Source organism: Pterocles gutturalis, unplaced genomic scaffold (assembly GCF_000699245.1).
Source record: "Pterocles gutturalis isolate BGI_N339 unplaced genomic scaffold, ASM69924v1 scaffold47866, whole genome shotgun sequence".
NCBI classification, from domain to species: Eukaryota; Metazoa; Chordata; class Aves; order Pterocliformes; family Pteroclidae; genus Pterocles; species Pterocles gutturalis.
Window position 1 is genome coordinate 1 of NW_010107353.1, and position 27938 is coordinate 27938.

At 38.9% G+C, this 27938-nt stretch overlaps 1 protein-coding gene across 1 annotated transcript; it reads right to left on the reverse strand.

Moving 5' to 3' along the window:
• Positions 1 to 2844: 2844 nt before the first annotated feature.
• SMC5 (structural maintenance of chromosomes 5) lies at positions 2845 to 27128 on the reverse strand (the record flags this gene model as incomplete). The annotated part of the gene is made up of 14 exons (XM_010088069.1): positions 2845 to 2982; positions 5803 to 5898; positions 5987 to 6166; positions 8744 to 8863; positions 9069 to 9173; positions 9565 to 9660; positions 10343 to 10468; positions 15812 to 15934; positions 18911 to 19034; positions 22984 to 23153; positions 23290 to 23463; positions 25491 to 25623; positions 25819 to 25913; positions 27015 to 27128. Coding segments are annotated over 14 exons (1794 nt in total), but the record flags the coding sequence as incomplete, so codon positions are not given.
• Positions 27129 to 27938: the final 810 nt, after the last annotated feature.

Consider the following 27938-nt stretch of genomic DNA (forward strand, 5'->3'; position numbering starts at 1 on the left):
AGAAGAGGGATGCTGGAAGAGATGGCCACACAGGTACTGAGTCGGTCCATGGAAGAGAGCGCTCTCAGCATTTCCCCTGCCACGTGGTGAAGAGGAGAAGCAGCCGTGGAGGACTCCACGCACAGAAGCCCCACCGGAGATGAGATGGGGGAGCCAACAGGATGCTGAAGGCCTGCAGAGACTAAAAGGTGGCTGGGACGGGACTTTGAGAGACTGCAGCCCCATCTTCCCCCACCCGCCATGTGCTGCCAGGGGGGCGAGGTACGGAACAAAGCCTTTGGGACGAAGGGAGGGGTGGGGGAGAAGTGCCTTTTGTGTAAGATGTGGTTTCTCTCTTTCAATATCCTGCTTCTTGTTGTAAATAGTTAATAAATTCAGTTGTTTTATTGTTCTTCACGAGTCGTGTCGGTCTCTTGCCCGTGACCCTGAGTGGTGAGTGAAACCCTCCCAGTTCCCTGCCTCAGCCCACCAGGTGTTTAGGGAAAAACTGTACCCATGGTTTTATAAACCACGACACCAGTTCAAAAGACTTCTTTTTAAGCCATATGGTCTCTGTATGTGGACGGGATGCACCCATCACCCGAATTACAGGTTACCACAGTTGTGTTGTGTAGCCCATCTGCAAATAGCAATGACTGCTTTATACACAAAGTTGGTCTTAACGGTTCTTTTTTAAAGGCTCTAGCTAGAAGAGCTGCTCAATAGTGAAGCTCTATTGGTTGGTAACATGACAGTGGTACAGTTTTGCTGCATGTTATACTGTTTAGGGTAAATTAATAAGAATGACAATGTCATATTAAGATTGTAGCCAGATACACTGAAATTAGGACCTCTGGAGGTTGACAGACCTCCAAGGAAAAATCAAACACCTGCAAGCCTGTCATGCTCTTCACGTGTGCAGTGTGGCAGGCATGTATCCACAAGACATAATTTGAGACAGGATCTGAAGTGCCATCTTCTTGAAGTAAGTCAGGTGTACATTTCATACCTCAGCCTGAAACATGAGAAACAAACTGAACTCTAGGAAGAAATCCCACGAAGTTCTAAGATGATAGCATTAAGAATAGTCAGTGCTGTCTAGCCGTAGAAAAATTGAGTCCTAACACATGTTCACTAAATGACACTAAAAACAAACTGCACTTTTCATATAGTGATCCTCAGAGACTAAACAGAATGCATGTTTTTCCATTCAATTAAAAAAAAAAGTTAACCTTAAAAGTTCAGGATTATGAAAAGCCAAGTATCTTGAAGATCAAAGAACACATTTAAAACCCAGATCTTGCAATACCACTGGACAGACAGGCTTGTAGCCTCAATTAAGTCAAGGATACTCTGCCGGCACACTCAATCCCTGGACTACAGCCCGAGTTTCCATACTCTTTTAGTTCTTCTGACAAATATTTGTGTATGGACACTAATCCTTATGGAACTTATTCCAGGAACTCATTTCAGTCAGACAGGGCTCCATTGATCAACAGTGGCCTGCGATAAAAGATAGTTCTCTATTCCCTTAAAGGCTCCTCTAGTCAAAACAAGAATTAAAGTACTTAACTTTTAATACCTGAAACCTTTCAGATGCTGGCTTACATTTTGCAGTGGGTTATTTTATTTCTCTCATTCTAACGTAAAAAGACTGACATATCACTTCTATTGGCAACGTTCATTGACAGGATGCGGTTAAGAAAAACTTGCACTCAAAATCAAGTAGATATCAAATTTTGTATGGAATCCTATTGAAGGCTACCCCCCCCCCCTCCCCATGAAAACAAGGATACTGCATATATTCAGATTGTGTCCTGGGACTCAATAATTTTTACATACATTTTATATACCAATCATAGTTTCAATTTCTTTAAAAATTATACTCTTCACAATTCAGTTTGGTTTTTTTTTATTGTTAACTAAATAACTGGAACCTTATTTTAGGTATTCAGCATTCTGTTGATAACATCTACTTTCAAATACTTAACGATGATAGCCAAAAGTCCACTAATGAATTTTATGGCTGTCTGTTGAAACACCATTGTGTATGAAAACACTCCAATGAAGCCTTGTAAAAAGCCTCCTAGTTTTAACTTACATGTGAAACCAGTAGGACTGTTTTCTCCATCTATCACAAAAAACATATCAAGTTTTATTTGAAAAAAAAAACCAACACAACAAAGAGTTACATATTGCTTAGTTTTACTTCTGCAAGAGAACTAGCTACTTGTTTCAAAAACAGCTGTCTCTTTGTCAGTCTCCTTGCTGAGACAGACTTGCTAGAAAAATAAAGACCATATCCTTCCAGAAATACAAAATGGAACATTAGCTCAAAAATAATAAATAATAAAGTATATTACTCTAACAATAGTATATTCTTTATACTAACTTCAGGTATATTTTCACAAAACAAAAACCAAAGCACAGCTACTTACAAACCATGCTCTTCCTATACATCATCATCTTCTTAATTCATTCATAAAGTTTCTATTTCAATAGGAAAAGCTTGGGGAACAACCTTAACTGTTTTAGGGGAACACTATTTACCAAAAGCAAATTCCAATTTTTGTAAAAAAACGACCGCAGACATTGAATTAATCCAGTATAGCCTAGACAAATTAACTGTACTTCTGATGCTATATTACAGATAAAATAGAAAAAAACAAGAAACTTCCTTTTTATTGAAAACTACTATTGAGAAAATGTAGGGTCTTTAGCAACAGAGACCACTATGAAGTATTTGAAAACAAAAAACATGCACTTCGAATCCTTCACCATTTCTGAAGTCTTGAAACCCATATTTTCCAAAAAGTTTTACAAAAACTTTATATATATATATACACACACAACCGCACACATCTATCACTGTTCCATCCTTCCAAGTCGCCGCCGCCGTCTACAGAAAGCCTTTAAGTTCCATTTGTTTGCCTCCAACATACAAGGTCCGTTGTAGACCAACAACACTGTCATCTTGTCATTGTACGTGAGATTCTGCAGGAGCTGGTAAAAAAACAATAAAAGCAAGGTCAAAATAGCTAGAAGAGATGTTCCCCACTATCTGAAAAAGGTGAAGGAGGTCTACATAAAGTCTTAGATCTCAAAAGGTCAATAATAGCAGGATTATAGCCTTTCTGACAAATGATGTATATTTGTTCCTAGAAACCCCGCAAAGAGACTCCACTCATTCTTCAGGCAATTTCCATGCTTCACTATTCTTACTACAAGTCTTCATATCTAATCTGTACCTTCTTGCTGCAAAGGTAGTAATTACTTTTTTGCTGTATCCACAATGGGCAGAGCATATTGTCTGTTTTTCCTTTTTTGCCACGGGAGGGCAGGAGGTAGAGTTGCCTGGGCACAGTTTTTATGTCTCTCTTCAGTCTTGTGCTCCTCTGAGCTAAGCAATTTCTACTAGTGGAAATTCAAAACTTGTAAAGCTTGTTAAAAGTTGCACTGCTGTCTTCTGGAGTAACTCCAGACACTGTACTACTTTTCTAAAGTGTAACAGCCAAAGCTGGATGCTTACCATAGTCCAAATTTTGTCAGGCGCAAGCCCAGCAGACTGACAGATATCATGGAAGCTGTGGGGTTATCTGCAGTGCTCAAGATGACTTTTAGCAATTTACTTGCAGCTGATACTCATCATCCACAATAACTTCTCTCCCCAGTCATTCAGGCATTTATGCTTTAGACCAGACACTGTTGTTGATATTTCCCACTTAAATACCAACTCCTATGCTTGTTTGTGCATCCTGTTTTCAAATTAAGTTACCTAATCTAAGATTGTTTTGAATTCTAAGCTTGCTCTACATCAAAGAAGCATTCACACCCAACATGGTGATTACTTGCATGTTTAATAAATGTAACCTGTTTCAGCACAGACTGATATTAAAAATACTGATTTTCAAACCCAAGGCTCACTCCTAAGGAATACATTCAGTTCATCTATTAATTCTGACAGTTAATCAGGACGATCCAAAATACAATTTTCCTAATCAACTCTACTGCATATTAATCTATACCCCTTCCCCTCTGTAACTTGCTTAAAATATAGCTGGGTAAAGTGTCAACATTCTGAAAAAACCCACAATAACAGTATTTCCTGTATTGACTGGATACACACACAGAACTTAGCTTAGTACAACAATTTATCACACTTTCTAGTATGTGATCACATACTTGCTTTCTAGTAAGTGATAACAAATAGCATAGGCTCAGGAACTGCAGGTAAGCCACTGGTACAGTGGTCTGGCTTTCTCCTCAGCCAGCTCTATACAGCCTTTTAATTATCCTCTGGTGCAGCCTGCTCAAACTATCTTATCAGCTAAAACTTTTACATGGGGTGCTATCTCAGTAATGTTCTTTGTGGTAGGCCATTACAGCTTCACCACGTTAACTGTGGTGATAACCTACTTGCATTTGATTGAGAGAGAGAGAAAGGAAAAAAGGTAAACCTTCAGCCACCTCTTCACAACACAATCTTTTGCTGCTGAATAGTGGTGCAACACATTCCTCGATCTTCCTCTTACCATAATGTTAGTTAAATGGAGGGGTTTTTAAAGCCTCTGAAATTTCTTGATTCTGCTTTCTCATTTTCACTCTTGTCTTTCTGTTTAGCTCTGCACACTCAAGTTTCCCCCTTCTCTATTCTTAGTAATTTGACAACGAGCACAACTTTTAAAACAGACTCTGAACTCCATACAGTCATTTTCTCAGTTCCTTATATGTGGGAAGCATTAGAGCTAGTAGAGCTATCTCTATCCTTTCAACATCCAAACCACTCATATTTCTGAAAGTAGGAAAGAGCACAGAAAAGCACATTCAATAAGGACAGAAATTGCAAGACAAAAGGGGATAGATAACACACAGAACAAGAAAAGTAATGTGGATGGGAAACGACCAGACTGTGTTGGGGTTAAGTATACTGCAAGATCAGAGGGAACAACAAGCATCACCTTCCTCCTACTTTCAGTCAGGCAGATGCTGTAGGTGGCTTTTCTCAGGTCCTTCAACTGTGATTTACAGAAAAGAACAGCATACCAGACACATTTTCTAAAATACAGTGAAGTATGGGATACAGGAAAACTGATATCTAATAAAAAGCATACAGCCCATTACTGAATGCTTGCCTCCTTGGTGTACAAGTAACTTTTACTAGTTCAATCTGTCCTGGATCAAACTGAACAAAACATTAGCCTTTGTTAAAGGTGCAGGTGAACAGCCACCCTACTTACTAGTCTTTTCAAGCCACTGCACCACCTAGTAAGTCAATTACCATTTTTAAAAATTTTAACAGAAGAGCACAATTAAGCACTGGTCATTCTCAACTGAAAAGTGCTCTTCAAGCCATTCTCCGTGGAACATAGCACTGACCTTTTCTGAGGTTACAAGTCTCAGATTATAGTTTTCCTCCATTAATATGAGACTGCTAGCTCCTCTGACATCAACAGCACTAGCCTGTTCCAGCATAATCATCTGACTTACTTGGAAGTTGATCTCTACTACAATCCCAATTCTGTGTGAGCTAGAGGCATTACATTTGACAGCCTTGTTACATGGTACCCCTACTCACCAGTGTTTAACTTGTGATACTTCCACAAAGGCCACTATTACAAAATGTGTTTATAATGACAGAAGCCTTGGTATAAGTTTCCTGAATCCCTGACAGGACTGTCCTTAAAATGGACAAATTCTTTCACAGTTACTCTTTATTGTTATGTTCTTAGATAAAACAGAGATAAATTATACAGTGTTTATAGGGATATTACCACACAAAACTCAACTCTCCTACACACTAAACTTGAATTTTCTGTCACGCACCTTTGGTGTAATAAAGAAGTACTGAGATGTGCTTTCTCTACAAGCAGTTTTCACGACCATTTCAAAAACTCTTCTCTCATTCACTGGATCCATTCCCTAAAAGAAAAAGAAAACATCTGTTCTCTCCACAAGGTCATAATCACCTGTATAATCAGAGGTTACATACTGCATTATTGATCCTCACCTGATTTATTTCATCTACAACCCTGAAAGGACATCTGTTGAGTTCCTGTAGAGCCATCAGGTACAACATAGTGGAAACACTTTTCTCACCTCCACTCTGATGATATGGAGTCAATTCATGAAGTTCAGTGCTACTGTGGAATTTTACTCTAATGCGAATCCCGTACTTATCGTACTCCTCCTATAAAAAGCCAGTACCTGTTAAATTAAGTTTCTCCGTACTACAGCTTATTTGATAATGACATGCAAATTAACGGAAATTTACATCAAATGTCCTACAGGGTTCTACTCAGGTTCAGTTTAATATCAATATATTAATTCTATTTCATATATTTTCCTTAACACTAATCTGTTCTTGTTAGATAGAAAATTTTCAATATCACTTGCTCCCAGTGACAATGATTTGCTAATTTTTGAATCCTTGGTAAGAAAGAATTCACACATATTAAGAACAGTAACAAGAAAAAAAAATGTTTGGCTAGAAAAAAGGAGAAAGCAATACCCCTCTCTTTTATCAGAAAAAATGCATTAGGGTACATGATGATATCAGTTAGAACAGTGCAGTGGTGGTGTGTGTGTAGGTTAAGATCATAGGGTTGGAAGAGACCTTAAAGATCATCCAAGTTCCAAACCCCCTGCCATGGGCAGGGACGCCTTCCACTAGACCAGGTTGCTCAAAGCCTCATCCAGCCTGGCCTTGAACACCTCCAGGGATGGGGCATCCACAGCTTCTCTGGGCAACCTGTTCCAGTGTCTCAGCACCCTCACAGTAACATATTTCTTCCCAATATGTAACCTAAATCTACCCTCCTTCAGCTTATAACCATTACCCCTTGTCCTGTTGCTACACTCCCTGATGAAGAGTCCCTCCCCATCTCTCCTGTAGGCCCCTTCAGGTACTGGAAGGCTGCTATTAGGTCTCCTCAGAGCCTTCTTTTCTCCAGGCTGAACAACCCCAGCTCTCTCAGCCTGTCCTCATATGAGAGGTGCTCCAGCCCTCTGACCATCTTTGTGTCTCTCCTCTGGACTTGATCCAACAGTTCCATGTCTTTCTTACGTTGGAGGCCCCTCATCTGAACACAGTACTCGAGGTGGGGTCTCACTAGAGCAGAGTGGAGGGGCAGAATCACCTCCTTTGACCTGCTGGTCATGCTTCTTTTGATGCAGCTCAGGATAGAGTTGGCTTTCTGGGCTGCAAACACACATTGCCAGACCATGTTGAACTTTTCATCAACCAATACCCCCAAGTCCTTCTCCTCTGGGCTGCTCTCTATCCACTCTCTGCCCAGCCTATATTTGTGCTTGGAATTACCTCGACCCACATGCAGGACCTTGCACTTGGTCTTGTTGAATTTAATGAGGTTTGCACTGGCCCACTTCTCCAGCCTGTCCAGGTCCCTCTGGATGGCATCCCTTCCCTCCAGAGGGTTGACTGGTTGACTGCACCACACAGCTTGGTGTTGTCAACAAACTTGCTGAGGGTGCACTCAATCCCACTGTCCGTGTCTCCAACAAAGATGTTAAAACAACACTGGTCCCAGTACTGACCCCTGTGGAACACCACTCATCACCAGTCTCCACTTGGACATTGAGCCATTGACCACAACTGTGAGTGAGACCATACAGTCAATTCCTTATCCAGCAAGGGGTCCTTCCATCGGATACGTGCCTCTCAACTTAGAGACAAGAAATTCATGAGGGACAGTGTCAAAGGCTTTGCACAAGTCCAGGTAGATGATGTCAGTTGCCCTTCCCTTATGCACCAGTGCTGTGGCCCCATCGTAGAAGGCCACCAAATTTGTCAGACACGATTTTCCCTTGGTTAAGCCATAATGGTTGTCACCAATCACCTCCTGGTTTTCCACGTCCCTTAGCATAGCATAATCTGACTGTGTAGGTAACAAAACAACTGAAAAGTCCATGCTTTAATGTCCTGTTTCATAATACTAGTTTCTATGTAAACATTTTTATGCAGCTCATGTAAAGAGCCTTGTCAGTCACTATTCTGTCCCCAATAGTAACTACCACTCAAATTATTTTAAGAAAAGCTGTTTGAGTAATTTACAACGGCAAAAAAATGTTTGTCAGCTTTCACTACTGTGTAGTCTGTGCATTACATATGAGAGTCTTAAAATCATAATTACAGAGATCAACTTAAAACAAAATACCCAATTTCTCTTCAGCGCACCGCACTGAAGATCTCTCTAAGGCACTACTGATGCTTTAAACAATTCAGAGGTAAACACTATCTATAAATGTTACTGAAGGCATAACAGGCTGGGCCAAATGATTCCTACTTCCAGAACAGACAACATGCCAACTGACTTAAGTAGAAACTACATGTAAAATAAATCAATACAACACTTAATAATAGTCAATTTAGTCACTAAATGATAATAGAATAGCATAAACTAGCTAAAAAATGTAAATTAAAATCACTAACCTAGTAAGTCTGAGTTACAGCTAAAGTAAATACAATGCTTCTAACTGAGCCCTGTGAGTTGCAAGAAGCTTCCAAAAGTCAATGAGCTGAAGTCCTATGCATCTGGACAAAGACTTGTTTTCCTTTAATCAGATTGCTAAGTCAGTTCTAACACCAAAAGTGTGTTCACCAGTAAGAGTTCTTAATTTTTTTTAAAAGAACATCTTTCCTACAATCCAAATGACAACTTGTTATTTTTGTCTCTAGCAATATACAAGCAAAACATGATGCATGAAAATATGAATGTTATTCTTCCATATGAAAAATAACTCTTACCTCATTTTCCACATGAGGATCGACTTCACCAACACACTGCATAGAACCAAAGAAGCTACTGAACTTCTCATTAATTTGCTCAATCAGCCTTTTCAAGGGGTTTAGCCATCTTTCTTTGACCTAGAAGTAGACACATCCATGTAAAATAATTTTTAATAACTGAATTTTCCTTTAGATAGCATTTAAATTAAAAAATATTGCAGTTATGGAAGCTAAGGTGTCAGTTTACACTCCAGACAACCGGGAATGTTACCCTTTATTTCTGGACACACATTCTATTCAAATCAAGACGTACTGATACAGAAGTGATAATTTCAGCTATTACCTGTGAAATGTTTTGCTTATAGTTATCCAGTTCCTTTTTCTTTTCCTCTAGATATTCTGTCAACTGCTGTATTTCTTGGGTCTGCTTAATGTATTCTTCAACAACCTGCCAGAATAAAAAAAACAAGCAGCCAAGAAAACATTTGCCAATTCTAACCTTGACTGTAAAAATATCACACTGCACTGATCTGTTCAAACACAATTATATATAATATTGCACTGCACAATGAACGTTTTAGCTTTAAAGCAAAGAAACTGTAAAGCATTGCTTATTTCAGGTTACTGCAACTTTCTTTTTTAAAAAAAGCACAGAACACACTGTTCTTTTGGAAGAATATACTTAAAATTCTAATAGATGCAGAATCTGGCATTTACAGGACATTGTTTCCGTTGTCTAGCTTATTATACCAAGAGATATAGCACAGAGTGGGAAGCAAGTACAATAATGGGTGGTGGAGGAGGAGAGAGGAAGGGTGGAGGGAAAGCAGTGAACATACCAAAGCATTCAGGCCTGTGAAACAGGAGACCCTGGTTTTCTCTTCATTCAAAAATGCATCAATTTCCTCCAACGTGGTCGGAAGAGACTGAAAAGCCTACAAGAGAACGGATGCATGTGTTACACAGCAATGCTAATGAAGGACTCAAGTTTGCTAAAAACAAATCAAATAAGCCATAAAATATTCTATTACTTTTAATCCGGATGTCACGTACCCCAAATTTAACACAGCAAGATTCCCTCAAACTATCCTGCACAGAGAAAGAAGGCTAGAAGTGCTACTACATAACAAAGATACACAATTAATTGCTCCTTAGTTGCCTACCTTGTGCAGGTATGGATGCTCACAGACTTGGTACAAGCCAGGGGCTATGCTAGTTAAAGCCATGCAAATACTTCTAGAGGCTGGGAAGACCTCCAGGTAAGCAGGCAGGCTGAGATTTCAGTTCTTTTGTGTTGCTCCAATAGAGCAAGAAACAAGAAAAATATGGCCTCTAATTATTTCTATGGACACAAGACTATGGATTTTAATAGAAATTTCAGATCAAATTTTCTCTTTCCCATGCACAGAACAAAGTGACAGAAGATACCCCAGAACTATTTAAAGGTTCTTTAAAAGGGCAAGCAACAACAGATGAGTCAACACTAACAGAAGCACACATGATCCTTTACTGGTAGCCTTCTATTACAAAATATATAATATTATTTTCTGGAGAAGTTAGAAGGGTGTACATAATCCAAAATTTAAGAGATATGTGGAGATTTGTTCTTGTACATACAGTTTGAAATTCTTTTGGAAGCTGTTGATCTGGACTCAGTTTGCAGATCTGTCGAGCTTTTTGCAGCAATTCCTTGCAGTTCTCTGTAAGAACTCGCTTCCTATCACCCAGTTCATGAAATTGTTGCTGTTAGAAAAGATATTAAAGATATTGAAATACAAATTTTTTTTTTTTTACTTTATTACAAATTTCCAGAGGTGACACTAGCACACTGGCAACAAACAACATCCGAATCGGAGAATGTATGTGAAATCAGACTGCTTAAACATTGACAAATCTTTGTTTCAACACACCCAACTCATTCTGCCTTGCTGCTTGAAGTCAACAGATGCCAAGGTAAACTGATCAAAAGCATGTTCTTGTAACATAGCTAAATTTATTTTCTCTCAACTAGACAAATGTGCACGTAGATTCAATATATGTCTCAAAATAGACTCTTCACAGGAAATTCCCTATAAGCCAAAACACAACTCCTGCAAGCCTTATTTTTTATTAGCTCCCATTTAACTGTATTTATCTGCTTGGGAAAACACAGTGGACATGATGTACACTGAATGGCATTTTAGCTGAAATTTTACAGAGTAAATGTCATAATTACACAATCAGAAGTACTCCCTTGGCTGTTCATAGTCTACCTCTGTAATACTGCCAGCAAAATACAAAATGGAAACACACAATTTTTAAACTACTGCTGAAACATAAGTGAAAACCAGGTACAATTTCTGGCTTTGAACAGTGGTCTCAAGGCTAAACTCTTTGGAACCTACTACAGGTAAGTGGCCAACCCAGCCCTATGACTTGTATAATGCAATGCTATCACAACACTAGTTAAAATACAATACACAAAATAATACCTTCATGACACACTGAGCTAAAGACTATCTCAAGTAAGCAGTATTCAGGTAAATAAACTTGGAGAGCCTTAAGTGTTCCTACACTTGGGAAAGCTTTATCTTCCCAAGTTCTATTGTTGTGTACTTCAGTTAAATATGTGAGTCCTTCAGTGGCAAAAAAACCCTTAAGTGTTCATTTGGAGATTATATAGTTATATAAATGTTTATTCCACATTTTAAAAATACAGAACATAGACACTGATAGCAACTCACATTACTTTCTGGTAATTTAATTAATCTTTATTTACTAAATACAACAGAAGTAGTAGTAACAGATATGATCATGAATGATCATCAGCGGAGTTCTCACACTCACTCAAGAATTAGGGCTGCTGTTCTCTACAGCATGTACCAACTCAAAAATCCCATTTTTTTTTCCTTCCTTCCTTCCTTGCTTCCTTCCACCAAGCATTAGGAAATAGATTTTGCGTTAGAGGTAAGCATTTCACAATCTTCACAAACACACTGTATATATATTTTTCCACACTGTGCTGATGTTTTCAGAATGGTAAAAAAAACCCCAAAAAACGGAGAAAGACCTTCTTAAGATTTCCCCCCCACACACTCCACTTCATAAAGTCTATAGCAGAGAAGGAGGGAAATGTCACATGGGTGCAAGAAAGACTGACATTAGAGCTACACAGATCAAACAGCAGTAAGTGGGAGATGGCCTGCCTTTTGTTTACAGCCAAGATCTTATGTCATTCTGAATTGCACAAATGAAAATGTACACCACAGCACTTATGTCCCATTGCCTATCTGCACATGCCCTATAATACATTCAATAATTTTTTAGGAACATTTTAGCAAGTTCTACATTAAAACTTGACAGTGTTTTGGATCCCAGAAACTCAAAAGCCAACTGGCTTCATCTGAAATGTGTTGGACCTCATGATAACAAAGGCAAAGGATCCAGTGAAAGGCAACACACCCACACTTTCTTATACAAGAAACATGAATTTTATACTTATGTGTTTGACCATTTCCAGAGCCAGTCAATTCTAAACAATCTCAAATGGGGAACCTCAGCTCTCAATTGTACATGAAACTCCCACTTGAAACCCTGCACAGCTCCACAAAACAAGATTTCAGGTTGATCTCTAGGCACTGAAAATCTGAAATAGATTCAACATTGAATATGCCTGACCCAAGGCTATGGCAAGTTAAATTCTTCAGGGTGTAAAAAGGAAAATACATGTTTGGGCAGAGGAAAACTGCACCATTCAACAGGAAGACTGGGAAGCAATAGACATTTGATGCAGTTATGAGACACATACTAGAATAAATGCACAGACAGTTCAATGAGAAGGTTTTCATTCAGCTTTGCCAGTTAACTGTCATGGCCACATGCTAAAAAAAAGTTATCTAAATGTAAATAAAAAAAATACACAAGTTTTGACTCCTCTCATATATATCCAAAAGTGCATGACAATGTTAAGATTCATGTTGACTTCCTAAAGGTGTCTCAATAAAACCCATCTGGACAAAAAAGCCTTAAGTAGAAAGAATTACCATTTTGAACAGAAGTGTTACCATGAAAAATCATAGCCTAGACTGAGCTTTACATTTGTTTCAGCCAACAGCTTAAGAGCCAGCTTGGAAAGAGCTTTATCCAGGTCCTTCAGCAAAGTTCTGTACTAGTGCAGGGCTGCAATTACAGCTTCCTGAAAGGCATCTACCAAACAGCAGAAAGCAATTATATTCTGCATGCACAAGCAATTTGTATTCTGTTGTGCTCATCAGCACTGCAACTGGTTTTGTGCAAAATAAGAAGCTGCTTAAAGAAAATATAGTTACCAGTAGCCAATGTTTTCTTGGGAATTTGTGTTTGAACGCATGCTTGGGGACAGCATTTAATTACTTGAAGTTTGGAAAGTCATAAATAGAAAAACAGAATCTGCATTTTCTTAAAACTTGGCTTAAGGACCAAATGCTGTACATACTGAGTATTAATACCATTTATTTAAACAAATTTACACAAAATGAACCTGAAGATTAACAAGCTATCAAAGCAAGACAATTAGCAAGACTCTTTCAAACAACCATCACAAACATGCAGGCAATTATCTAATGAGCAGATGGGGCTAACAATCCTCCCTCATGTTCAGTATGGGTCACAAACACAGATTCACTTCTTGGGCTCATTAAATAAATTAAATACAAGTAGTTGTTAAAATAACACTAGGGTTCCCACTTGAACGGCAATGACAAAATACAAACCCCGTAAATCTGTTGTTGCTAACTTGACTTGTTTAAAAACCAAGTACTTTTTTGGCCTTTCCACTTAAGTGGTTAAAAAAACCCCACCACAAAGCAACAAACATGCTGCTCTCTCCACAGTATCCCAGGGCCAAGACCTCATAAAAAGAACATATGTGATCTCTTAAAATGGGGTTTGTCTTTGCTTGAAAATCTTAATTAGATATTTACTCAGGCATTATATAAAGACTCAAGATTGCTTGGGAGATAAATGCCATGAGTAAGCACTAAGAATTAACAAAGTTTCATAGCTTCCTTGGCTGATACCAACCATTCCAATTTCAATAAATGTATCATAAGCAAACACATGACCTACAAAAATGTCTGATAATTAAAGAGAGAACTAATGGTCCCATAATTGTAACATTAGGCTCTGATTTAGTTCACTACACAGCTTTTGTACAACACACTTGTTTCTGTTTGGCTTCCTCCTTTTTGCAGGTTTATTTTATAAAAACAAGCAGCGACTTTTTGAAGGACTTCAAAGTGTTGTGATGGCATCCTTATGGGCAGCTTTGAAGCAAGACAACCTTAACACAATACTACTGTAGAAAAAAATTTATCACAGGCAAAGCCACTAAGAAGTTGGAGGGAAGGGCCAACTTAAACACACTATTTCAAACAACATTTAATTTGAGATAAAGCTAAGAAATACTGAGTTTTCCCCCTGAAAGTGCATCTCTTAAGGCAGAAAATAAGAAATAAACCACAGAGTGTACAACATACATCATTCACAAGGCAATACAGGAAAGACAAAAAAAATGGGTGCTAAAGACTTAATTCAAAGACTCAACATACAGTATATGTGGAAGCAAGGCTTAGGACTTCCATGTATAAGAAAATTTAAGATGCACTTGAATACTCAGAAGTCTTCCTCCAGAGTAGTTGAACTTCTCAAAATTTTAATCACTGGGATTACTGATTTCAGAGTTTTTTTTCTGTTTTAATGTTCTTAGAATCAACCATCCAAAATAAAAGCTCTGTTATTATTTCCTCTGCTTATGTGGTTGAATGTAAGCTAGTGACAACTACTAATGAGACCTCAGCTGACTCAAACACCTTTTCACTAAGGAAAGAGGCAATTTTTGTTTAACCAAGAATTATCAGAACGTTCACCTTACAAGTCCTGTCTACTGATCTGACCAGACATCTATCTATGCACCAGCCAGAATAGAGAGAACTGAAAACATTAAATAGATTTGCCGGTGATGATACACACTACTCAAATGAGGTTCACGGTTTTGTAATACATTCTTACTCCTTACTAAGCTCCATCAATAAAGAAATTTTCATTGGATTTTGATAAAGTCTGAATAACAGCTGCATGATGCGAGAGAACTGATGCAACAGTGATTTTCCATGTAACACGCTGACTTGTTTCTTTTTGGTCCTCTTAAGAAGCTCTCGTCTTCCTAATTTTCCTGCAAGTGATGATACCCATAACCTCAAGTGGTTTTCTAAATACATACCAAGGTCATTCTTTTTGGAAGTACATATCCATCCAAAATACTTACCTTTTGAACTGTTTTCCAATTTAACAGTAAGTCTTTTTCTTCTTGTGGATCAAACTGAATTAGCAGTAGGTTATAGTTAACCCAACTTCCAAAATAAGGAAAAAAACTTACCATCCTGTACTTTGACAGTTTTTCCCCCAGTAGACTGAAAGACTGTACAACTACACAAATACAAAAATTGGCCTCTATGCATTGACCCATGAGAGATCACAGTATCCTTTGCTCTTAGAAAAGAGTACTTGTCTGTGGAACTAATTCCTCAGAGGCTGTCTTTTTACCTGAACACAGCATAGCTATGTGCTCATAGTATGATCAATAGAAGGACTGTTTATCCTCCTTTCTGTCCTCCAAAAAGGCATTTAGTAACAGTAAGAGAAAATAAGGTATGAAAGAAATGTAAAACAGCTCTGCCCTACGCTGATACAGTATTTTCTGGTACATCTCAAGCTTGCATCTCCTGTGTGGGTTGAGACTACTTGTCTGTGACAGACTCGGAAGAAAAAAATAATACTTTCGAACAACAGCTTGCCTTTTTACACATATGCATTGCAATAAAAAGATCCAGGACATGATGACTGTCCTGGACATTTTCACAGCTTAGCTGTCTTAATTGAAGAAGGCAAAGCTCCTATTCAGCTCTAAAGGAAGAGGCTGAAGCCAAACTACAGAAATTAAGGCTAAACATTTAGCAATACTAATACCCATTTCTAAACAAAGACACAGAAGCATCCTTTCCTACACCATAAAGTGTCCACAGAAGATATTTTCATAGTAGATGTCGCAGTATTCATAGAAACGGTTACCTCTGCAGCTGTTAGCTGTACACTTGCTGCTTTATACTCTGACTCTAGTTTGTTCTTCTCAGCAGCCGCTGTAGTGCTCTGAAGAACCAAATCAGCTTTGAGGATGTTCTGTGATATGCAATTCTAAATAGGAAAACAGAAAAAAGTAATTTTTTTCCACAAGAGACTAAAAACATATAAAATCACTGATCAGTCTTGAGAAACTATCAATTTTTTTGTCATAGCATACAACCTCAGTGTTCAGCCCTTCAACACTGCTGTCTGACAGATTCAATGAAGAAGAAAGGTGATTTACTGGTGACCCAAGCTCTTCAAGATGTATAGTCCCCAGGTACCTTTAATCTGTAGGCACAGACGTGTCACTTGCAACTGAATAAGTTTAGACCACAAAAGCACATTCTACATATACTCAAATGTGAAATGTGAGACAAGACAAAGCCATCTCAGTTCCTTCTCAGAGACAGAATACAGCAGGTGGATTTCAGTGAATTTCATAAGTCACACACAGAGATGGAAAAAGGTCAAAAAATAAACACATAAGATACATGTCTCTCTCACTGACAATGCAAGATGACTGACTGGATGGACAGTGACTCTAGTGTCTTGTGTCTTAACTGGAACAGTGTAGGATAACAGAAGGAGACTCAATTTTGGAAGTTTCCCAACAGGCTTTAGTGATCCCCAGAATCTGGTTTGACAACTCTGACATTAAAAGAGTTGCTTCTTTAAACAAGTCAGCCTCAGGAATGGTCTAGAGGCTTCAAAATCAGCAATGCATTCTTCACTGTGTGAAGAGTAGCTTCAAATCTCAAATTATGGGGCATTGAGAACACCACTTTACCTATTTTTTTAATGATCAGCATATAAATACAAAAGAATCCTCTCTGTTAATCAAAGGGAGGACAAGGTTCCAACTATAAACTTAGGGGATCAGCAGGATGAAGTTTTGAGAGCGTTAGCTTCTGACCACAATAGTGAGCCAAGGTTTGACATATCTGCTCTTTTGTTGTTTCAACACAAAGTTTCTACAGTGCGAACTTGTAGAAGTAAGTTTAGTTGTTTCCAATCCACCTACATGGATTAAAAACAATTATCAGAGAAGTAAACTGCAAAAAGAAGTTGTAACAAAAGGAGATGAAAAATGTAAAAAGTTAAGATTATTGAAAGACAACAGCACAAAGAGAACTACAAGGAAAAGCAGTGAAAAGTTGAAAAGGTTGTTTCTGTCAACTGGTTGTAAAATATTGACGCGTATTAGGTAGGTGACTGGTACACTCTGCCTTGCGTATTTGTGTAAATATACATGCAGCCTATCACTGTAGTTGACTGTTCCACACAAGCCCCAGAACTCTTAAAAAAGCAAATCATATTTCCACCATGCAAACACACAAAAATCCCATATATGTTTTAAATTTTCTTCTGTGGCAGAAGTGAATATGCCTCAAACATACAACTACTTAAGTTTTTATCACTTTAATAGTCTACACGTAGTATAACTAGAAAACCTATTGAGGAAAGCATAAAGACTCCTACAAACTTGGAAGAATTCATGAAGTTTTGGTTTAGGGACAACCAATGAAATGTATGGATTTCAACAATTTTGATAAAACATTATAATGAATGTTATAATAACATCATTCATGTAGCAGACATTTTTCTTCTCTTCAGTATGTACTTGCATATGTTTCGCACAGCACGCAAAGCGTGAAAATCAAGCTGATACACAACTGAAATAAACCTGTCTTGTAACCAGTAACTACTGCAGGCAAATACCATCCGTCCTCCTCTGCAAGCCTGATGTACTGAGAAATGCACAATACGTCCCAAATCTGTTTTCCTATATTGGATGTAAAAGGTATTCTGACACTCCTTCAGGCAGGTCATACAGCAGTCAGTAAACAACTTCAACTCCAACAACAACACACTTGGACAGTTTAAGTAATAGGAAATGGGCAAACACAAAAATCAAAAGCATATTCTAGAAATTCCAGTTTTAAGTACAGAGCATTAGCACAAGTTTTGAAAAAAGCTACCTTAGAGCACTGTTACAACCTGCACAAGTTCTGTAAGTTCTATAAAGTAATCTATAGCCTAAGCAACCTTTTTAATGTGGCAGGTGTCTTCTGCCATTCTTTGTAATTTTAAAAATTGCTTTGGCCAGCTGACCCAAAGGTCATTTCAACCACTCCAGTTGTTGCAGTCAACACCTATCCACAAACAGAAACAGCCCACTCATTTATTATTTTGCTTTATTTATTAGAAAAATACCAGCAACTGAAGTGTATTGAAATCAGCCTACCTTCAAAGGTAATACTCAACTCTTTCAGGGGTAAGCAAGAACACATTTCAACATCAGTAAAGCATTGCAAAGGAACAACATACATGGACAAAGTGGTTGCAAAATAGCACCTTTTCTTGCAGAGTGCAGAAGAAAAAGCAGATTCCCTTGGAACTAAAAGTAACTGCTTCTTGTTCCTTAGTTATTAAAAAAACAACCTAAGAAAATTCACCTTGTGGCAGGTGCCATTATTAGGGCTTACAGGCTAAGCTAAAGCAACAATTAAATCCAGACTGTTTTCTTCTTTTTTTGAGTTAAAGAAAACCTCATGACATTGGAGCCTGAGACTCGAGTACTTTTCCCATCCTAGCTGCCCTCCATAATCATGGGTCCGTACAGTTACAGGTCATTTTTTCACATCTATAATGACTACTCTTTGTTTCAATAGAAGAAAAAAAAAAAAAAAGATTATGAACTACAATGGAAGGAATAGTTCATAGAATTATGTGGTATTCTGAAAATGTACAGGCTGAAACAGTTACACAGTTCATTTCTACTTCACTCCTGTACTGAGTCAGACCATGGACTGCAAGACTACAGTCACTGAGAGTCTACATAACGCAAGCAAATGATCTACAAATCGAATCAATGACAGAAGAACAAGTTCAAGTTCATAAAAGCTTCAAAGGATGTTTACCTTGAAGCAAGTTAGCTTGTAAACATTTACAGTAACACATCCAAGGGTTGCATACCTCATACTTAAGGTACAAGAATTGGACTTTTCACAATACTAGAATATATACCAAGTTGAAAATACATACCTTTATGAGATGCATTAATTCAGCAACAAGTCTTGCTTTCTGGATGTTTATTTCTTTGATCTTTACATTTGCCTGTTGAGATTCTTTCTCTAGGTCAACAGCATCTTGTTCCAGTTGTCTTAAACTACGTCAAGAATCAATATTTGATTAATTCTGATTAAAAATAAATTGTACAAAAATAAAAAAATTCTTAATCTTGGTGATGAGTTAGTAGTTAGCAAGAATAGGAATTTGTATACCTAAACACTCCAAACACATCAGAGGCATTCCCAATCTATGCACTTTAAACCTAAGAAATTCAAAAGACAAAAACTTCAAAATTTTAGAAACTCTGACTTTGGCTACTAAGGGCATCACTCAGCAACACTCCTTTACTTCTATAAATTTCAGATTAAAAAAACCCATTAGTGTAAGAATGACATTTTTCTTCTGCTGCTCGTTCCTTGCAACAATACAACATAGAAGGGTGCAGAAGGTTTGCATGCTTGTTATATATACTAGTAAAAAAAAAAGTGTCCTCAACTTACTGCAGAAAAACAGAATTTTCACTCATTTTAAACCTCAAAAACACATAATTAAAATTAACTAACTATGAAAAAATAATGACGTTTAGTGAGCTGCAAAGTATTTTTAGATCTTCAAAAATGCCCAAACAGGCCAAGACGATGACCCAGGAAGCTACAAACTGATTATTCTTACTTTGATCCCTGGAAAAATTGTGGAGCAAGTCCCCTTGGAAAACAATGCTAGGGGCATAAGGGAGAAGTTGATCAGGAAGAATCAGAAAGCATTTACCAAGGCTACATCACACCTGATGAACCCAATTGTAAAACAGCTGGATAACAGGAGATCAAGTGGTTCCCATTCACCTCAAATTTACGAAGGCTTTCTGTCAGAGGAGAGGGCCTGCTTGTTTGTGGTGTCAGCAACTGGAGAGACTAGACTGAGTACACTTCAGTGACAGCCACCGGAGAGGAACCACAGGTCAGTGGCCCATGTGTCCATGGTGCCACCACCTGGTATGAGTGCAGGTGTGCGAGTGCTTGATCCCTAGCAAAGACCAAGCCAGACCAGCTGGCGAGAAGGTGAAGTGGCCTGGGAGCCAAGGGGGTATGCATGTCACCAAGGGTGAGACCACAGGAGGAGATGCCTATTGGATGGACCAGGGCAATCCAGCCTTGTTGCCAGAGACCATGAGGTCTTCTGTCTCTAGGGGTGAGACATGCTGGCATGTGTATGTATTTAAGGGTAAGATGACACGGGTACTGGCTACTGAAGGGGACTAGGGCAGTCTCTCTGCCCTTTTGTATGCCTGTATTGTCTCTGAGGGCAAGACCAGCGTTGGCTACTGGGAAACCAGGTAGTCCCAGTGAGTTCTGCATGCATGTGCACATATGTGAGTGAAGCATCCTGTACAGGCAATGGAAGCAGGGCTGCAGCCTTGGGGGTTTGCATGTACAAGTACCAGCAACTGGAGGGGCTAAGGTCCACAAGCAGCTACCGTGCAGACTCAGAGTGCCTGGACTCAGCTGCTGATGAGATACACATTGCCCATATGTATGCATAGGAGTCTCACTAGGGGAGCCCTGTCCTGCTCACACAGGGTAGGAACATGAGGCGGCCATTGATGCTGTGTTTGCCCAGTTGCTCTGTGTGTCCATTGGTGCTGTGTGGCTGGTTGTATGTAAATATGTACACACGTGCTGTTTAGATGTGCTCTGTGTGAATGTGTCTACTGGGAAAACAGGCTCAGCCTCACTACTGGTTGCACCTGGGAGCACTCAGCTGCATCAGCCCCACTTTCCTCTCAGGCTGCTGGATCCAGACCCATTCCCCTAACTTTTTCAATGCCGTCTCCCACAATATTGTTGTACTGAAGTTGGAAGACTACAGTCTGTATGGATGGAAGACTAGATAGGTAAAAAAAGAAAGCGGTTGGATGGTCACACTCAGAAGGTCATGTTTAGTCTGTTGCATTCTGCCTGGAGGCCAGTATCAAGTGGGGTACCACAGGATTAAGAAGTGGACCCGTCCTGCTTAACATCCCTGTCAGCGACACGGACGAGCCGACAGAAGGCACTCTTGTCAAATGTTCAGGTGACACTGCACCGGGGGCACAACGGGCCTGCACTCACACCAGGGGTCTGCTGGGGTTGGAGGAAGGGGTCCACAGAAGGCTCATGAGATTCAGCAAGAACAAACGCTGAATCCTGCCCCTGCAAAGAAAGTGGGTCTGGAAGCGATAGAGGCTCAGGACAGGCTGGCTGGGGAGAAGCTCTGCAGGGAAGGACTTGAGGTACTCTTGGACAATGAGCTAAAAAGCCTAAGTCACCAGTGCGCCCTGGCAGCAACAAGGTCTCCCAGCATCTTTGGCTCTATGAATGGAGGCACAGGTGGAGAGTAATTTCCCCTCTCTGTTCATCACTGCACCCAGATTTGCCCCCTGTCCCCATCATCAACAAACTGGAACAAACCTGAAAGCAACCAAGATGGTAAGGGGCTACAGCACAGGTCCTGCAAGAACAGGATGAGGGTGGTCAGCTTGTTCACCCTGGACAAGAGACAGCTTCGAGGCACCTAACAGCATGCCCTCACTATGCTTTGCACAAGGAAGCCACTGATACGATGGAACCAGGCTCTTTTAAGAGGTGCATCACAGAAGGGTGACAAGACAGCAGGCCTAAGTTGAAACATGAAAGATCCAGACTGGATGTCAGTAGAAACCTCTTCCCCATAAGGACAGTCAAGCAGTGGAACACGATGTCCAAACAGATTGTGCAACCTCCATGCAGGCTTTCAAGACACAGTGGGATACAGCCCTGAAAACCTGGTCTGAATTTAGCGCTGACCTTGCTTTGAGAACGTGGCTGGACTACAGACTACAATGAAGTCCCTTCCAACCTAAGTGATTCTGTCATACACTAAAGCTGAATATAGTTTTGAAAGTATTCAGATAATCAGTTAGAAATATGAATATTTAAAAATAGTTATGCTCACTGCAAAGATTATTTAAATAATTTCTATCTCTACAGAAAGACATCCACATTATACAAGAAAATTTGTAACAGCCTTGTCAGTAATTGTGTCATGATTCTTGCCCCTATTCAAAATTAAGAGTGTAACTATTTTTTTTAAGGGAAGGATTTAATCAATATTTGTTTCAGTAAAGGGTCCACCTCCTGCCTTCAAACTGTATTCTAGTAAAACGTCATGACAATATTTGTATCCCTAATAAGAAACCTGAGAGCAATACCGGGCTTTGAGGCTATGCTCACATCCACACTGTTTAAAGCTGCTTCTTTTCACAGCAACCTGACACTTCTGACTATACAGCCTTTGATTCTGGCACCCTTAACATCCCTGCAGTCCTAGTTTTCTTTTTTTTTTTTTTTTCTTCTTACCAACACACTTTTCAGTTTAATGCACCATATATAACACAAGACCTGTGCACACGAGCACCAGCACCAACTTCTCAGATCATTAAAAGCAGGGTGGCATAAGAATATACAGGGTTATTTGAGGGCACAAGGTCTGGTCAGCCTGTGTTACACAAGTGGAAGGAGTGAAGCCTCAGGCAGTCTCATCTACACGGCCTTCTGGGAGTGTGAGCTTAAGTGAAATACCTCTTGAATCATGCCAAGGTTCTCCCTTATGACAAGGCAGTAACATAAGGACTAATTGCAGAGGCCCAGAAAACCAGAAAATACATTAAGACAAATACTGCAGCAATCAGGGTCCAACAGAAGCCCTGACATGTTGACTTAGTACCATTTATGTACATTATGGTACTACCTACATGTGTGCTACCAAGACAGAAGACTATGGTAATATTTGAGTAAATCAGTGCAATGATCCTATGATTTTATCACAGAAAACCATTTGGAACATTGTTTCTCAAATATTGTCTTAATCTCCATTTCTCAACATCTTCCTTGTCTTGATTATCACCTGTATTCGATGCTCAGCTACTGGCTACTTTGTAAAGGTCAAAGCACACTGCGCTAAGAGGAAGCCAAAATACCTTTGGTATTAAAATTGTTAATGTTTCATAGATAATACAGTTTGCTTCCTACCTATCACGCTTCACACTGATTTTTGACTCCAATTGTCTCCTCCTGTTCCCTCTCTCTAAAAGCTCCTTCTTCTGTTGCCTGAGGAAGTTGTCCCTACTTTCCAGGTGCTTCTGTCTCTCAAACAACACAGTCAAACGCATATCCAGTGACTTTAACATGTTATTGATATCCTGAAAGAAAATAATATACGCCATTAGCATTCTTACTACAAATGTACCATACTAACACATGCAAGTAGGCTATGATTATTGCGTAACAAATTGTGTAGTAGTTCACATCTTAAGCAGCACAGAAATAAATTCCTACCTGCTGCTGGTTTTCCAACTGTCTTCTTTCATCTGTATCCACTGAACTAGTGAGAAACTGTGGCACCCTCAGGGCTGTGTTAGTAGAAAGGGTCAGGTTTGTATAAGCAGATACTTTAACAACATATTTTTCTTCTGCTGTGTATATTTGCCTAAGTTTGGTTTCTTCTATGACCTAAAAAACGTACAAAAATATTAATCTGACATAAGCATTACTTAACACAATGCTTTTCAGAACAAGGAATAAACTAGCTAAAATCCACAATGAAGAACTTCAGCTTATGCAAGACTCTGATTTGTTAACCAGCCTTTGCAAAGCCATAATGCTAAATTTAATGCATCGTTATACCTGTAATCCAGACTGGTCAGCAAAGAACAGTTAAAATACTATCAAACAGATTATGTTACCATAATCAATTAAACAGGTTCTGATTATTCTGATATTACAGATAGACACTGGGAAAACCTGTTAATATTTGTACTGCATCATGACCAAGGATTGTACTTCCTGCACATGTATAACATGTAAATGTAGCCTGTGTACCAGTGAACCAAAAGTACTTAAGGAATTATTAGATTAAAACACAAGGTGAGCTGTAATGCATGAACTTTGGTGAAGCAAATGTATCTGCAGGAAAAAAAAGAGGCATAACAACACTAGAGTTACTACTTTTAAATGGCTCATGTGAAAAATGATATTTTGAACAACCAAATATTTACCATAATGCAAGGTAGTGTAGTACTTCAAAAGGATATAAAGTGTCCAGTAAACCAAGAACACCAAAAAGACTCCATAGGACAACATAAATTTGACCAAAGATTTTTTCAGATTATATACACAGCACCAATAATACTCTGTTGATTTGGCTCCTGGACACTGAAAACCACATTTCATAAAATCATTAAGGTTGGAAAAGACCTCAAGGATCATTTACTTTAATTTGCAGCTCAGACTGTGGTTGACAACATTTCCATCCCAGTTTTTTTTCCTGCATGCTCAGCTCCATGAAACAGGTCTCCTTTTAAGCTAAAGCTTTCTCTGGCATGTGTGAAACAAAATGTTGCAAACAATGCATTTCTCAATCAAAAATAATAAAAACAAAGAAAAAACTTCACACAACTGAACTGAGCAAGTGCCATGTGCAACACATTCAGAATAGAGGCTCATCTTTGCTCGTAGACCAGCAATTCTTCACTTGCTCCTGGGAGAGCTCTGGAAAGGAGGGAGTATCTAAGAAGTAAATCTGACTCGTGTATGAAATGTAACTCAAAGACCCATTATACAGGTAATCTGCTTCGTCAGGTGATAAACACTAAGTGGTGGAAGTATTGCAGTTTGAAACCAAAAATGCTTAGAAAAACATTAAGAGAAGAGCTTCTCATCTAGGACTACCTCCACTTTTACTTTTCCTTAGTCTTAGAGCCTCAGAAATACAGAAGATATCTCAATAAAACAGGAATTGTTCTCTATTCATGGAGCCTGTTCCATGAGTTTCTCAAAAAAACCCCAAATCTTACTGTTCTCAGAGAGCCCAAAGTAGTCTTCCGAATACAAAGAAGAGTTCACTCTCTGTACAAGATAGAGAACAGATGTCCAGCATAGATGGAGAAGTGAATAAGGATTTAAATTGAAAACTGTCATGTGTGTTACTCATTACAAACCAGCAATGCTGAGCTTGCAAGAACCCATGAAAGATTAAGGTTGGGAGATGACTTCTAGTGGGAGCTCTTAGCCTATGTCTAAGAATCCAAAAGATCTATATACTATTTAGCACATCAATTCTGACTGAAGCTATACACCTGTATTTGTCAGAAACTGAATATTTTAATGTATTTTTTAAAAAAAGCAGCTTCTAATTGTTGCTTTAAAGATGACAGGTCAGCATTGTAAAGTACTGTTTAATCCAAATCTTGCCCAGAATCTCTCAAACACAAAGTAGCAGTTACTGTAATAAAACAGCCTTATAACTGACTCGGAACAGTAGGCAGGTAAAAGATATATTTAACTTTCCGTGAAGTGTGGCATTATATCGACTGTTAAAATGTCTTGCAATATGTTTGTGTGTAATGAACAGTTTTTATTTCTAAAGGCCAAGTAAAAGGCTAAACCCATTTTTTGCCTTCTCTACACTAACTTGCCAAATAATTTCCAAAATAAAACTCTAGACCGCAGGTGTGTTTGTGCTATTTAGGATATCTCACCCTTTCAATCATGCCTCTGGTCTTCTCTGTTCCCACAGGGACATCATGAACACGGTACTGGGAGCAAAGGTAACTCATCACAGGACGAGGAGCATCAAATAACTCTCGTAAATATGAGAAAAATCCATACTGTCTGAAGAGGAGAAAAAAAGCATGCATCAGAAATAAAATTTGGCAGGTAAGCAAGCTGAAGTTACTGCAGGGTCAGAAAGAAGTCCTGATAACCCAGAATAGAAAATTTTGCGTGCACAGAAAATTACAATATATAGCAATTCCACCAAAACATTGTATTTAAAACTATTCCCCACTGATATAATCTGATACATACTGTAGTGCTTCAATAGGTCTTGAAGGTAAGCTTTCAGCACATGATTCAGCAGGTGCACATACAGCATTCACTCTTAGTCTCTGATGATCGCGTATCTAAATATAGGTTACATTAGATTATTTGGTAAAAAACAAGCAGAAAAATTCACTACATCCAAGTCAAGTATTTATTCTTGATTCACAGAACTGGCATTATTTCAAACTGACAGCTTCTGGAAGAACCCACAAAAATCCACTGTGGCGCAGACAACGACTGAGGTCTCTAAAATCCAAGCTCAGTTAATGTCTCTCCATGAAAACATGAAGCGTTGGAGAAAATAAAAGCAATCTGACAAATCCAGAGCCAGATGCTCAATCAAAATATCCAAGCTACATGTAATGAGAAGTCAGGCTGTATGGCCATTTTGCACAGAGAATGGCAAACCACTGGCTACAGAGGCTCTGAAAAGCCTGATTCTAACAGGGCACAAAAGACTGAGGATATAAATGAAAGGCTTGTTTAGCTCCTTAAAGCAGCCTTGCACTGGGTTGCACAACCAGAGGCAAGACAAACCCCCAGGACCTCAGATACTACCACTACCGTTCATATATATAAAAATTACTACCTTCTGTGAAGAGCAGATAGCTCTTCAAATTTCAGGACAGTTTGCCATTAATCATACTATTCTGTGGACAGTAGCTGGGAAGCATTATGACAGTTAATGCTGTATCTTGTGGCTTTTTTCTCCTGCGTCATCTGTCTGATCTCAAAGGGAACAGTCTCCTTATGACTCCAGGAAACAGCAGCATTAAGTAAACACAAGCTTGATTTGCTGCTTGGACTACCGTCGTCTCACAAAAGATGTCCTCTTGCCTGTTTAGTCAGGAGGTACTGCAAATGCTTTGTACTAAATTTGTACCTTCCTGCTCTTAATTTTCTTGCACACAGTATTTTCTCCTCAGTGATTATTGCCTTGTTAGGAAGACAAAAGCTATTTCTAAAAAAAAAGTTTCTTAATAATCCTGCATCCCTCCAGTTCATCTAGGCTTTAAAAAAAAAAATCTTACTCTAGAAGTAAACCTTTGAACACCTTGTATTAGCTATTATGCTGACCTGGCCAATCAAAACTTTATAGATACATACTTACTTGGTAGATGCCAAAGCTTGGGGTTCCTAGGTCAGTACTTAATACATTTTTAAAATTGGTGCCTACTTGCCTCCGCAAGAAACGTTTCCATATCTTCTTGACTCTCAAAAACGAAAGCCCTCATGTCACTGGCCGAAATGTGACTTTCAACATATTTAGCATATCTGTTGTCTTTCATATTGATCTGATAAAAAAACATAATGAGAAAGTGATTTAATATAATTGTACTTAACATCCCCCACAAAACATTTTAAGCAGTCAGATGATATCAAAGCCTACACTTAATGAAAACAAAGATAATGTTTAAATGTCTCCAAAGAAATAATCCCTGCTTCTTTGCAGCCAGTTCTCTTGGGAAGAAACCTACATCAACTCACATATCATTGTGTTCAGTTTTTAGCTGTCCATATCCTTTCTCAGCATGCCTAGAGCTATCACTGTCTCCACCATACCACCTTCCCCTCTTCTGCTCCACCTGAATCTTACAATTGCAGCCACCACTATCTCATGTTTAGTGGCTCTGCTCCAGTACTACTAAAAGTATCTCACTGTTTAAAAACAGTTAACCAAAGGAAACAAAATCAGAAAACACCACACTCCACAAATTGTTCTTATGCAGTTCCCTTTGATTTGAGCACAGTGAACATCACCAAATACAAATACAGAACTGCGAAGCCCTGTGTCGTGGGTTAAAGTTAACTTAAAGTTAACTCTGTTTTTTTTCTTTTCTCTCCCTCTTCTTCATAAATAGCTAGCAAGAGGCTGTGTTTTGGATTTTGGCTCAGGAGAAGCTGATAAGACCGATGTTTTGTTCTGCTGCCAAGGTCAGCAGACGAGCAAAGAGGCACAGCCGGTTGCTAGCATAGGACTTGCCCTTATGTTAAAACTGAAACTCAGAATAGCCAATGATATTCCATAACATGCACGTCATTCCCAGTATCTAGGTAAGAACACCTGGAAAAGTGTTCTTTTGCCTCCGCTCCGCTTTTTCGGT